The following is a 13,045-nucleotide window of genomic DNA, read 5'->3' as shown; positions in this document are numbered from 1 at the left end:
CAGAGACAGATGGTACTGGCTGCCAGTACTGTGGGGGATGTGAGGGCTGTTCCAGCCAGCCCTGATACTCATTATGTATTCTAGGGACAACCACCTCTCAAAGTGTCTGCAAGCAGGGCCACCTCTGGTGTCTGCAGAAAACTTAGGTCAACCTTCATTTCCAATAGTAATGGCCTAAAGTAAGAAAGCAGCAAGGCACAGAGTAAAGGAGTGGAACCTAATCTTTATTTACAGGACACTGTAGGATACGAAATTCCACATAGAAATAAGAAACGCAGAGGACAGCTTCATATAGTATGTACAGTTTACAACTGTTCAAGTATAGTTTCTTTGTAAAAAGTGCTACAATAACAAACCACATTTAAAAAGAGTTCTTAGAGAAAACAGTAAGACAAATTTATGAGAAACACAGCACATAGCTAACAACTTTGTGCCTCAGTTGGACATTAGAAGTTAAAAGTCCCGGGAGCCCCATCCTGAACTTGGAAGGCAAAGCCTTCAGAGGTAGCTTCTGGCACCACGTTTTGATCTTCGTCTTCCTGGAAACAGTAAGACAAGATATAACCATTAAGTGTGGAACATCTCAAGTAGTAATCCTATCTCAAAACCTGTACTTGTTGAACACAGTAGTAACCTTGAAGGGAAGGGAGAACAGGACTGGCTACAAAAGTTTAGGTGATTCATTAGCACCTGGGAGAAGGTTCTGTATATTCAACTATCTGTCTACCTATCACTGTATAATAGAAGACCTATCAAGCAATATAAGGCCCTGAGGTTGGTCTACTTCTACATAAACTCCCACCACAACACCCAAAAACTTCAACCTCAGAATATTCTGAGATGTCAAAGCCAATACCTGAGGAACAAATAGACATACAAAGCAAGCCCTTGCTGCACTGATGCCATTCTATGTAAGGGCACTGGGTAATATAAAAACCATACGCAAAGGATCAAAATCTAATGGGCTTGGGGATACTTGTGAATTCTTGTATACTTTCTAAGTTAACATGGCCATTACTCACCTCCACTGAGAAATACTTCTCAATCAAGCTCAATGAGGCTTTGTATACAGACTCATTTTCATGGCTCTGTAGTGCTTCAATTTTGTCCAAGCCTCCACACTCTTCAATCATCATGCTGAGTTTCTCTGTCTCACCTAGTTTCTCAGCAGCCTTAAAACAAAACGCAATTCAAGGTTACTACCATAACTCCATTTTTATAAGAACATCTATAAGCATTAATATCTACCAGACAAGGGAGGCTGGAGTGATGGCTCAGCAGTTAAAAGCACTGGTTACTCTTCCAGAGAACCCAGGTTCAATTTTCAATTTCAACACAAGTGTCTATAACTAAAGTTTCCACGGGATCTGACACCCTCACACCAATTCTCATTTAAAAAAAAAATCTATCAGACAAATGCCAACTCCTTTGAGAGGCATTTTAGTTGTTTTGCATATATTTATTTTGATCTGCCTGTCTCCGCCTCTCATGCACCATGCCTGGCTATTTTTCTCTTTTGAGACAGGGTTTCATTGTGTAGCTCAGTAGGACCACTGCAGCCCAGACTGGCTTCACACTCCTCCTTACCTCAGCCTCCTAGGACAACTTCGAAGCAGCACTACTTTCCAGTTCATTGTCTGTGACATGAACAGGAATATCTTGTGAAGCACCTCAGACTATCTAGTGGTCATGGTGGAGAATTATACAAAGACAGACAACTTTGTGACATTGCAACATGTCATTACCTACAAAGTTCATCATGCTCAAAAAACTGCACAATGAAAGCATAAAAGTTTCTTTAAAAAGCAACCAGGCACAGGGATAAGGATGCTCTCCTTTAATCCTGGTGACTGGGAGTTGAGAGTCAGGTAGTTTTCCAGAAACAGCTCAGCACTTAAATGCACTTATTCTTGCACACTAGTTGTTCACAACTGTCTAAATCTAGTCCCTGGGATCCAATGCCCTCTTCTCTTAAACTCCTCAGATACCAGACAGGAATGCAAATGGCAGGCAAAACATTCATACAGATAGAGATTCCTTCCAAATCCTCAATTTTTTTTTCTTTTTTTGAGACAGGGATTCTCAGTGTAGCTGACTGTCCTGGGATTTGCTTTGTAGACCAGGCTGGCCTCAAACTCAAAGATCCACCTGCCTCCTAAATGCTGGGATTAAAGAACTACATCGTCATGCCTAGAATCTCAATACCCAATTTTTAACAGATTAAATAACTGATTTGATTCAAAACAATGGAGGGGTTCAATTGAGGATGAGCAGGAAACCTGGCCACATGATACAAGATTTACACACAGGGATTAAGCACCACTGTTCCTTTCTCTAAAATCCATTTCTTTTGTAAAAGGGTCTCACTCAAGCCTGGACTGGCTTGGAACTTACTATGTAGTCCAGGCTGGCCTTCGATTCATGGCAGTTCTCCTGCATGCTAGGACTATAGGTGTATGCTACCAATTCCATCTTAGATTCAATTTAAAAAGTTCCAGAATCAGAAAATATATTAGTTGATGAACTGGGCTTGCTTACCCTCAATTACTATCACATAGTGCCAGATGCTGGCACACTTGAATCAAATAGGGGTAGAGCTGGGGGGGGGGGAGATAATTAACTTATTTAAATTAAATCGCCAGGTGGTAGTAGTACATACCTTTAGTCTCAGCACTCAGGAGGCAGAGTCAGGTGGACCTCTGAGTCTGAGGCCAGCCTGGTCTATAACAAAGCTAAACAGAAAAACCCTGTCTCAAAAACAACAAAAAATTCTTTGTGTGTATGGGTGAGAAGTGGAGCTACACATGGTTGTGAGCGACTATATGGGTGCTAGGAATCAAACCCAGATCCTCTCCAAGAACAAATGCTCTTAACCACTGAGCCACTTCTCTAACTCCCTTTAAGAATGGAGGGTAAGGGCTGGAGAGATGGCTCAGAGGTTAAGAGCATTGCCTTCTCTTCCAAAGGTCCTGAGTTCAATTCTCAGCAACCACATGGTGGCTCACATCTGTAATGAGGTCTGGTGTCCTCTTCTGGCATGCAGGCATACATGGAAGGAATGCTGTATACATAATTAATTTAAAAAAAAAAAAAAGAATGGAGGGTAAGCCGGGCAGTGGTGGTGCACGCCTTTAATCCCAGCACTTGGGAGGCAAAGGCAGGCAGATCTCTGTGAGTCTGGCCAGCCTGGTCTACACGAGCTAGTTCCAGAGACTACAGAGAAACCGTCGCGAAAAACAAAAAAAAAGGGGGGTATTCTTTGTGGTAGGAAATCAGGTAGCCTAGCCCAGCTTGACCATCCCCCCCATGTAGCTGAAGACATCCTTGAACTTCTTTCTGATCCTGTCGCCACCTCAGATGTTCTTTACCTCACTAGTCCCACAGGTTTTTTGTTTTGTTTTGTTTTATTTTTTGAGGGGGAGGTAGGGATTCAAGACAGATCCTTGGCAGTCCTGAACTAGCTCTATAGACCAGGCTGGCCTCAAACTCACAGGGATTCACTGGCTACTACTGCCTCCTGAGTGAAGGCGTGTGCCACCATTGCCCAGCTAATTATTCATTAGTAAATTTACATGGTGAGACTGCAAAACCTTCTGATTCTATGAACTGTTAGTAACCAAACTTACCTGTCCTCTCCCCAGTCCTAAATAGTAACTATCAACCCCAAATTTAAACAAACAGACTGGTTAGGACTTACCTGAAAGATATTTGAAATGGCATCAAGAATAACCAAAATAATTTTAGTATCTTTTGCACTTAAGAGGTTAGTCAAAGGTTCTATTATGCCACAATGAACAAGATACACAATCTGTTCAACTGTCCCACCACTGGTGTAGTTGGTTACAGCCCACACAGCTTCCTTCTGTGTTTTAAAGTCGGCCTGAGAAACAAGAGGAAAATGCTGTTAGTTCAGAAGTTCTAATGGTAAGACTCCAAAAGGTGGTATTCAGACACCAACTAAACTACTTGTAGATTCTCCCCAACATTAGAGGTACTATCTGTATCTAACAAAAGACTGTTCTTTAAACTCTTCAGTAGTTATTGCTGGGTTTTAAGACAAAATTTCTCTATGTAGTCCTGCCTATCCTAAAGCATGCTGTATAGATTCCGAGATCTCCCTCCTGCCTCTGACCCCCACACCCATGGATTAAAGACATATACTTTGTCATAAATATTAACCTGGCAAATCCTACACTCTCATTACCTGAGAGAGGACACCAACAAGAAATGGGACTAAGCCATGATTCACAACTTGCTGTATCTGGTCCTGGCGTCCAGCTGTGATGTTTGACATTGTCCACGTGGCTTCCTTTTGAATATTAGTTTTGGGGTTTGTCAGCAGGCTGGGAAAGACTGCAAGTGCTCCTGCATCTATCACAATTTGAGTCTGTTCGTCTGTCCCAGTGACAATATTCCCTATGGCTCTCAGTGCAGGAGTCTAAAACGGGAAAAAAATTTTTTTGATGCATTATTAGTTATGTTACATTTTTTCTATTACTGCTAAACCATTCCCTGTTCTAAAAATTCTGCAAAGTCATAGACAGTATCTCAATACTAACAAATGATTATGCTTCAGGACTGTTAAAGCACAAACACAAAGGTCAGCACCTACCACAATTGGCAATTCAGTAGCTCCCAGAAGCTTCACAAGTTGGGGCACAACTCCTGTCTTCACAACCATTTCAATGCGCTCGTTTGGGCCATCAGTCAAATAGGAGATAGCCCAGCAGGAATCTGCTAACACTTCTGGATCACTGTGATGTAGCAGACGAACTAAAGTAGGAAGAATCTGCTCAACTGCATCTAAGGGGGGTGCAGGATTCTTGTTTCGACAAAGGTTTGAAAGTGTCCAAGTAAGATTACGTAAGTAACCACACTAAGAAAAAGAAAAAGTAATTAGAAGGTTCACCTTTGAGTAGATGGAAAATAAGAACAGAATCCTATGTGACTTTATATAGTACTAACTTACCGCCAAGGAAGACAGGTCAGGAATTGCAAGAAGTGCCAACAGTGGGTCAACTGCACCATATTTGATAACCAGGTCTCGGAAAACTGAACCATCACCTGAAATAGAAAGCAAGATTAGTTGGGCATGATGGCAAACATTTAAATCCTGGGATCTATTTCTGTGAGTTCCAAGCTAGCCTTGTCTACGGCCAGTAGTATACAATGAGACCCAGTTTCAAAAAAGCAAGATGAATGAATCTAGCACACCAGTGTTCAGCTACTGAACGCACTGTCAGACACGCCCTAATGCTAACGTCTCTCCAGTAGCACTGTTAGACCGCTTCCATTCCTAATAAGGGCCTAACGCAAGCTCAAAGCTTGACACAGAAGTTATTAGGACTTCTAACACGGTCCTTTTCAATCACTCTGGATACATTCAGTTCAAAGAATTTTAAGTGCAAGTACCTGCAATGTTTCCAAGAGCCCACACAGCTTGCTCGCTGATGTGAGCATGGGGGGATGCCAAGAGAGAGATGAATGCTGGGATAGCACCTCCATCCACCACGGCCTTGGTCTGTTCAGATGTTCCAGAAGCAATGTTAGTAAGTGCCCAAGCAGATTCAAACTGAATGGGACTACAATCAGTTTTGCCCAAGAAGGACACAAATTTGGGGATCAAACCAGCCCGGATAATGTTGTCTATAGGAGGCTGTTTCTCCCTAGAAAGCAGTTTCCTAAGGATAAATTAAAAAAAAAAAATCAGAAGTTAAAGTTGATTTCCAAGGTGCCTTGAAAGGTTCTAAAAATCTGTACATAGCGGTTGACACACGTATAATGTCAATATGGGAAGGCTGAGGCAAAAGCAGTGTGTGCTTAAGATCAGCCTGAACTACATGAGATTCTGTTTCACATGTTTAAAGTGGGGAAGGGGACGGTGAGATGGTCTACGTGAGTACAAGTACTTGCCACCAAGCCCGACAACTATGTTCAGTCCCCAGGATTCACATGGTGGAGAGAACCCCTTTAAGTTGTCCTCTGATTTCCACAAAAATAAAGTAAAAATAGACCTAAGAAAAAATTCTCATGGAAAGCGGACTGGGTGGCTTTTCTTTATTCACCCCGTTCTCACTGCCCATCTGAAGGTTGATCTCTGAGGTCAGCCATGTGTGCAGAGCCTGCAGACGTACCGAGCAGCCTGAGTAGCTTGGAGCTGGCTTTCCAAATTGGTGCTGTTTATGCCTTTAACAATGTCCTCAACAGACCAGTTTACAGTGCCCTAAAAGAAATGCAGTATTTTATAATTATTATTATTAAATTCAAGTAATATAGTTTATACCTGCTGTTTTTGTTGTCAGTTTGACAAAACCTAGTCTACCAGAAAACAGAATCAACATAAAGAATTGCTTTGGTCAGATTAACCTGTGACCATATAATCTTGATGATTGATGTGGGAGATTCCAGCCTACTGTGGACAGCACCGCTCCCAGGCAGGTGGGTCTGGGTTGTACAGAGAACCAGTCAGTAAGCAGAAACACTGTACCCACTGCCTCATGGTTTCTGCTCAAGTTCCTGCCCTGATTTCCCTCATCAAGGTATTATAAACTGCAAGTATAAATCAATAAACTTATCCATGCTGCTACATTGCTTCTCAGTCAACAGAAAAAAAAAAAACTAATACAGAAGACATTGCAAATGTCTTTTTATGTATAGTCTGTTACTAAAAAATTAGCCTTACTTTTAATTTGGCCTACTAAATACTTTCATAGTTCTGCAATGTGGTACCATGACACTGGATTCTCAAGTCAGAGCACTTAAGCTATTGTCACTAACAGTTTAGGGCAAACTGAAGGTTATTCTTAGACAAGTCACAATCACTTTAACTCCAATATACTTTTAAGAAAGACATATGGGCCAGGCAGTGGTTGTGCACGCCTTTAATCCCAGCACTTGGGAGCCAGAGGCAGGCAGAGCTCTGTGAGTCGAGGACAGTCTATTCCACAGAGCTAGTTCCAGGACAGCAGGGTTACTACACAGAGAAACCTTATCTCAAACTGACCCCCAAGAGAAGTATATAGAGCTATAGGCAATGTCTCTAACTTTTTGGTTTTGTTATTTGACATAGAATCTCTCTGTGTAGACCTGGCTATTCTGGAACTCATTATGCAGACCAGACTGACTTAGAATTCACAAAAGATCCACTAGCCTGTCTCCAGAATCCACTGGGATTAAAATCAGGTACCACCACACCTAGTCTGTAGGACATTTCTTGATTTCTAGTTGATGCAGGAGGACCCAGCTCGCTGTGAGTGATGCCATCCTGGGCAGGTAGGCCAGGTAGCTTCAGGTGTGTTGGCACATGCCTTTAAGCTAAGCACTGAGTAGGCTACCCTGGTCTATATAGTGACTTCCAGGTCAATCAAGGGGTACAAGACAAGACCCAGACTTAAAACAAAAAAAAAACTGAGCAAGTCAGAGACTAAGCTCATAGGCAATGTTGTTCTTGCATTGGTTTCCTTGGGATATTGGACCTTAACTTGTAAGCCAACTAAACCCGTCCCCCACCTAAGCTGGTTTTGGCAGTATTCTATCATAGCAACAGAGAAACCTAACTAAAGAACTCATGCTCATCACAATTTGAACTACCTTTAGAAGGTTAGGTCATTTTAATACTTCATCATGCAAGGAGGAAGGGTCCATAAGACCCCACCCCTTTCACGGGGGACTACTGAGAGTTAGGGAGATGCATCAGCTTCCTCAGGAGTACAGCCACTGACAAGCTGTGCATGCTCCTACAGTAAACAAGCTCCTACCCATCCCCAAGCGGGCACCACAAACAAGCTCAGTGGGTCACAGATAAACAGACACAAAGAAAGAGGAAGACTTGTTTGAAAAAAGGGTGATGAAAAGGACTAAAATCCATTATATACATATATAAACATTCAAAGAGTAAAAACTAAGTTTGGAGCCATGATTTTAATTCCAGCACTCAGGAGGCAGAGACAAGCAGATCTCTGTGTACTAGAGATTAAAACTAAAGAAAAAAATTATAATAAGCAGGAAAGTCTAAGATATAGAATGGTAAAGGAAATCAAATGTTAAAGAAAAAGAAAAAAAAATGCTAGTAGGAGTCCAGCACTGCCTCACTCCTCCTGTAAGGTCCTCACTGGGAGGCTGAGACAGTGTTGTGAATAAGAGGCTAGCCTGGACATCTTGCTTCAAAAGACAGGATTAGAAAGTCTAAGATAGGTCCAATTTATGTGAAGGCCATCATGGAGCAGACTTTGAGCAGGAAAAACAAGGCATTAGCTGCCACTCAACACAGGATACAGTTTAAGAAATGAGTCTCATGAACTTTTGTTGTAGAAAGTTTCAGGTGCCTAGGCTATATAATACAAATCTATTCAGTTTCCTGGGCTACAAAGCCATGGAACATGTTTATACTGAATGCTGCAGGCTGTAGTCAAATGTGTAAATGTAGAGAAAAGTACATTAAAGGATAGCATAGAAGATAAAAAAAAAAAAACTGGGGGGCTGGAGAGATGGTTCAGTGGTTAAGAGCATTGCCTGCTCTTCCAAAGGTCTTGAGTTCAATTCCCAGCAACCATATGGTGGCTCACAACCATCTGTAATGAGATCTGGTGCCCTCTCTGGCCTGCAGGCAGATATTGAATGCATAATAAATGAATAAATATTTTTTTTAAAAAAAAAGGCATGTATAACCAAAGCACTAGGCACTTTTCATTAATGAAACTTCAGGACCAGAAGCTGCTCTGGGTCTAAATTGTTACATTAGACTTTATACTTGTGGTTCCTAACCTGGGGGGTGTGTCCATGGCCCTTTCACAGGGGTTATCAGAAAACAGTTACTTACATTATGACAGTAGCAAAATTTCAGTTATGAAGTAGCAATAGAAATATTTTTATGGTTAGGGATCACCATAACATGAGGATCTGTATTAAAGGGTTGAAGTATTAGGAAGGATGAGAACCACTGCTTTATACTGTATTAGCCTGGCATAGTAACTGCCACACACCTGAACTGAGTTTCCTGAACTGAGTTTCCAGACCAGGACAGGCTATAGAGGAATTCAGACCAGCCAGGGTTAGACAGCAAGACACTGTCTCACAAAAATAAAAAAGGAGCTAGCGAAATACATCATTGGTAGAATACATGCCTATTAAACACAAGACCCTGGTGTGATTCTAGTTCCCTAGTTATCAAACAAAAACTTTATCAATTGGAACTGACATGTCAAAATACTTTGACAGTAGCTAGAAATGCAGGCAGTTTGAGGGACGATCAGAACTAAAAAAACTTTGGACTGGAATATAGCTCTAGGGGAAAAGCTTGTTCAGAATATATGTGTGAAGGTTCTGGTTTTGATCTGTAGCACTTCCCAAAAAATAAAAAAATAAATGTGGCTGAAGATAAAGAGGACGCGGGTTCAATAGCCAGCACCCATACGGCAGGCAGTTCATAACTGTCTGTAACTCTCTAGGAGACCCAACATCCTCACACAGACATATGTTCGGGCAAACCACCAACACACATAAAATTAAATAACTCACTAAAAAAATACTAGTAACAAACTGGACTGGAAAGATGACTCAGCAGGTAAAGGTACTTGCCACCCAAGTCTGGTGCTGAGTTTGAGCCCTAGAACCCATGCAAAGGTAGAAGGAGAGAACCCACTCCACAAGTTGTCCTCTGACATCTACACACACTACTAGACACATATACTCAACAGTAGCAGCCAGGTATGGTGGCATACATCTTTAATCCCAGAGAAAGGCTGATTACCATGAGTTTCAGGCTACTTAGAGCTACACAATGAAACCTTTTTTAAATTAAAAAGTTAAAAAAAATTAAAAACCTTTGAATCAGCTTCAGTGTTAGAATAGCTAAGAAAATTCAAAGCTTTAAAAAAAATAATCACCGTGGCTTAAGAGATGGCTGAGCACTGATCCTACCTAGAGGACCCACGTTAAGCCTACAGCACCTGCATTAGGTGGCTCATAACAGCCCGTAACTCCAGTTTAGGGGACACAACCTCTCCCTCTGGCCTCCTGCACACACCAAAAACAAACAAAAAACTACAAATCTTATTAAACAATTTTCATATATTCGATCGTCAAAAGTAGAAGATTTCCAGGTGTGTCCAAGAATATTTAAATTTAACCAGCTGTGGTGGCACATACTTTTAATCCCAGCACTGAGGCAGAGGCAGATGGATCTGAGCTCAAAGTCAGCCTGGTCTATAAGAGTGAGTTCTAGGACAGCCAAGGTCACACTGAAATCCTGTCTCAAACCCCACCGCCAAATTCAATTTAATTTTCTAAGAAACATTTATCTTCGTGGGGTAGGGAGATGGTACACACCTTTAATCCCAGTACTCGGGAGGCAAAGGTAGGCAGATCTATCTCTCCAGGCTAGCCTGGTCTACATAGTGATTTCCAGGACAGCCAGGGAAGTTACACAGAATTAAAAACAACAACAACAAAAACCCATTCATAGGTGAACTCAAATCTATTTACCTGATTGTTGCGGTTTTCCTGCAAAGGAGAAGTAGCATCATCAGGGAATGAGCTGACGTTCCTCCTTTTCAGCATCTGGTCATCTTTCTTCGCTTTCCTCAGTTCCACATTAACTTCTATTCGGCGGCGCCGCATTTCCTGAAGAAAAGACAACACCTCATTTTATCTATTTCCTTATCTATTTCTTCCGTTTTTAATGACAAGTGATTTCACTTTTTTACATCCCTCAAAGGCTGGCAAGAGATGGCTCATGCAGGAAAGGCACCTGCCACCAAGTCCGAGGACTTCAATCCTTCAGAGCCAAGTAGAGGAGGGAACCACCACCTCCAGGTTGTCCTCTCACCTCTGCATTTGCACCTGGTGCATGCAAAAAATTTACACACACAATTTTAAGAGTTTTTCAAAAATACTAAGACTAGAGGCATAGAAAAGCCCACCTACCATGAGTGAGGCACTGGACTTGATCCCCAGTACCTCAGAAATGTGTTCTATAAATACCCCTTCTTATTTCCACTGGAAAGTATACACAGGGAAGCAACAGAAGGTACTCACTGTACTGTCTTTTCCCTTGTTCTTGAATCTGTTAAGCCGGGCAGCTGGTGAATTAGCATTCTCATTGGTCGACATGGTTGCAGGAATAAGGGAGTAAGCTAGTAGACAAGGGAAGGCTAGAAAAAAAAACCTTAATAAGAATACAGCAGAAGTCAATTATAGTAACAAACACCTTAAATCATAGCGCATGAGAGGCACAGAAAGGCATATATCTCTGTGAGTTTGAGGCCAGCCTGGCTTGCATAGAGTTCCAGGCCAGCTAGGGCTACATACCTTAAAAAGAAAAAAAAAAACAACAAAAAAAAACCACAAAAACCCCAATAAAATGTAAAGATCAACTATATACTTATTCCATCTGTATGCCAGAAAAAAACAAAAACAAAACAACAACAACCAAAAACCCCATAAGCTTAAATATTATGGCTACAGCATTAAGTCGAGGGATGGATTACTGCCCCTTCCGGCACCGGAACTGTCTGTCAATCATAAACATTTTTAAACAAACATAATTTAAGTTTTCCACTAACTCAAATTTTTAAAAGGCTAAGAAGAAACAAATGATATTTTAAGACTTTTACGCAAAATAGATAAAATATTTCCATGTCAGGAAGTCATCAACACAGAATGTCTTACTGTCGTAATACACCTTCAAAATCCTATGTGTAGTTTAAGCATACACAGCATCTCATTTCAGATTAACGGCTTTCAAAATCTCAATGGCCTTAAGCCTCTGGCCAGCACAGTATTAAGCCAGGGCTCTACATTCTAGACTCCACTAGTTCATAGAACACCGGCTAGGAGAACCCCGGCCGCCTTAGAGTTAACATCTACATCCTTACGGCAGTGAGTGCAGTTCTGGGTTCTGTTGATTAATGGCCAAAATCAATACATAGTGGTATCTTCTATCAAGGTCCACAAAGAACCGGTTCGCTACATTACAGAACCTTTCCTAACCACCGCTGTCAGCAAAAGTGACATTAGCACGGCATCTACAGCACTCGGCACCTCGCACACAGATTTCCAGCGAATGCATACAAGCAGGATGACATCAGCTGTGAACATCGTTATTTCACACGTGTGATCACCGCAAAGTGACAGGAATCAAAAGTCCTCTGACAATCTGCTAGTTTTCACCGCTTTATGTTCGTCCTCGACACTGACACGGGTGACCCGGGACAAGCATTTAACCCGGGGTGTCTTTAACTGCCACCTCCATCTCCGGCTCAGAGCCCCGTCCCCCTCCCCAGGCACAAGCAGCAGGGAAGCAGGGGCGGACAGCCGGGTACGCCCGTCTACGAGCCGGTCTCCCTGCCCCCGCCGACCCTCGGGACCGCGCCGCGCCGCCCCCCCGGGCCCGCCGCCCCCCGCAGCGACCGGGGACGCCAGGGCAGAGCCCGGTGTGGCGAAACCAAGCGGCTGGGTCAACCACCCCGCCCCGAGGCCTCATCTGGGCACGGAGGCCGAGCACACGCCCCGGCGCGGCCTGCTCCCGCTCCCCGCCCGCTCAGCCCCTCCGGCCGGCCGTTCCCGCCCAGGCCCCGGCTCGGCTCCCACCTGCACAGCGGGCTCAGGCGTCCACGAAAAGCGGTGTGGGTCTCGGAGACTGCGGTGTCGACGGCCCTCGAAACGTCCACTGCGCCTCAGCCCTCAGACTTTGTGCCTCGTGCTGCCGGCCGGCGCGATTTAAATTTCCCGGTGACGCCGCGTTCCGATTGGCCGGTTTGAGCCTAAGCTGCGCGTTCATTGGTGGATTTGAAAAACACGTTGGGGGGGCGCACGGACGCCGGGCCTAGGGGGAAGAAAGGTGGGGGCGGGGTGATAAGGAGGGTAGACTCGCGAGAAGAGGGAGCGGCCGGGCAATCCCAGAAGGCCTTGCACGGTGATGATTTCCTCGGAACTCCCCACGCAATGCTTAGGGGTGTGTGCGGTCTCTGCCTAGCCGGAGCGCTGGGCGCTACCCTGTTAGCTTTCTCTGTGACCTGTCCTTAAGCAAATACACGAAATTATTATT

The 13,045-nt window shown here is 43.3% G+C and overlaps 1 protein-coding gene across 1 annotated transcript; it reads right to left on the bottom strand.

Annotated features, from left to right (window-relative positions):
* Nucleotides 1-203: 203 nt before the first annotated feature.
* On the bottom strand, nucleotides 204-12,745 carry Kpna2 (karyopherin subunit alpha 2). The gene is made up of 11 exons (XM_085695969.2): nucleotides 12,589-12,745; nucleotides 11,035-11,150; nucleotides 10,483-10,620; nucleotides 6,135-6,223; nucleotides 5,413-5,681; nucleotides 4,970-5,064; nucleotides 4,613-4,876; nucleotides 4,205-4,438; nucleotides 3,698-3,880; nucleotides 1,023-1,172; nucleotides 204-539 (listed from the first exon to the last, which is right to left on the bottom strand). The coding sequence occupies exons 2-11, from the start codon at nucleotides 11,107-11,109 to the stop codon at nucleotides 447-449; spliced, it is 1,590 nt and encodes a 529-aa protein (XP_085552095.2). The 5' UTR covers nucleotides 11,110-11,150; nucleotides 12,589-12,745; the 3' UTR covers nucleotides 204-446.
* Between the last annotated feature and the right edge of the window lie 300 nt (nucleotides 12,746-13,045).

The sequence above is a fragment of the Myodes glareolus genome, chromosome 9, assembly GCF_982192425.1.
Source record: "Myodes glareolus chromosome 9, mMyoGla1.1, whole genome shotgun sequence".
Classification (NCBI taxonomy): Eukaryota; Metazoa; Chordata; class Mammalia; order Rodentia; family Cricetidae; genus Myodes; species Myodes glareolus.
The sequence above is the reverse complement of the archived record's forward strand: the minus strand, read 5'-3'. Positions and strand labels throughout refer to the sequence as shown.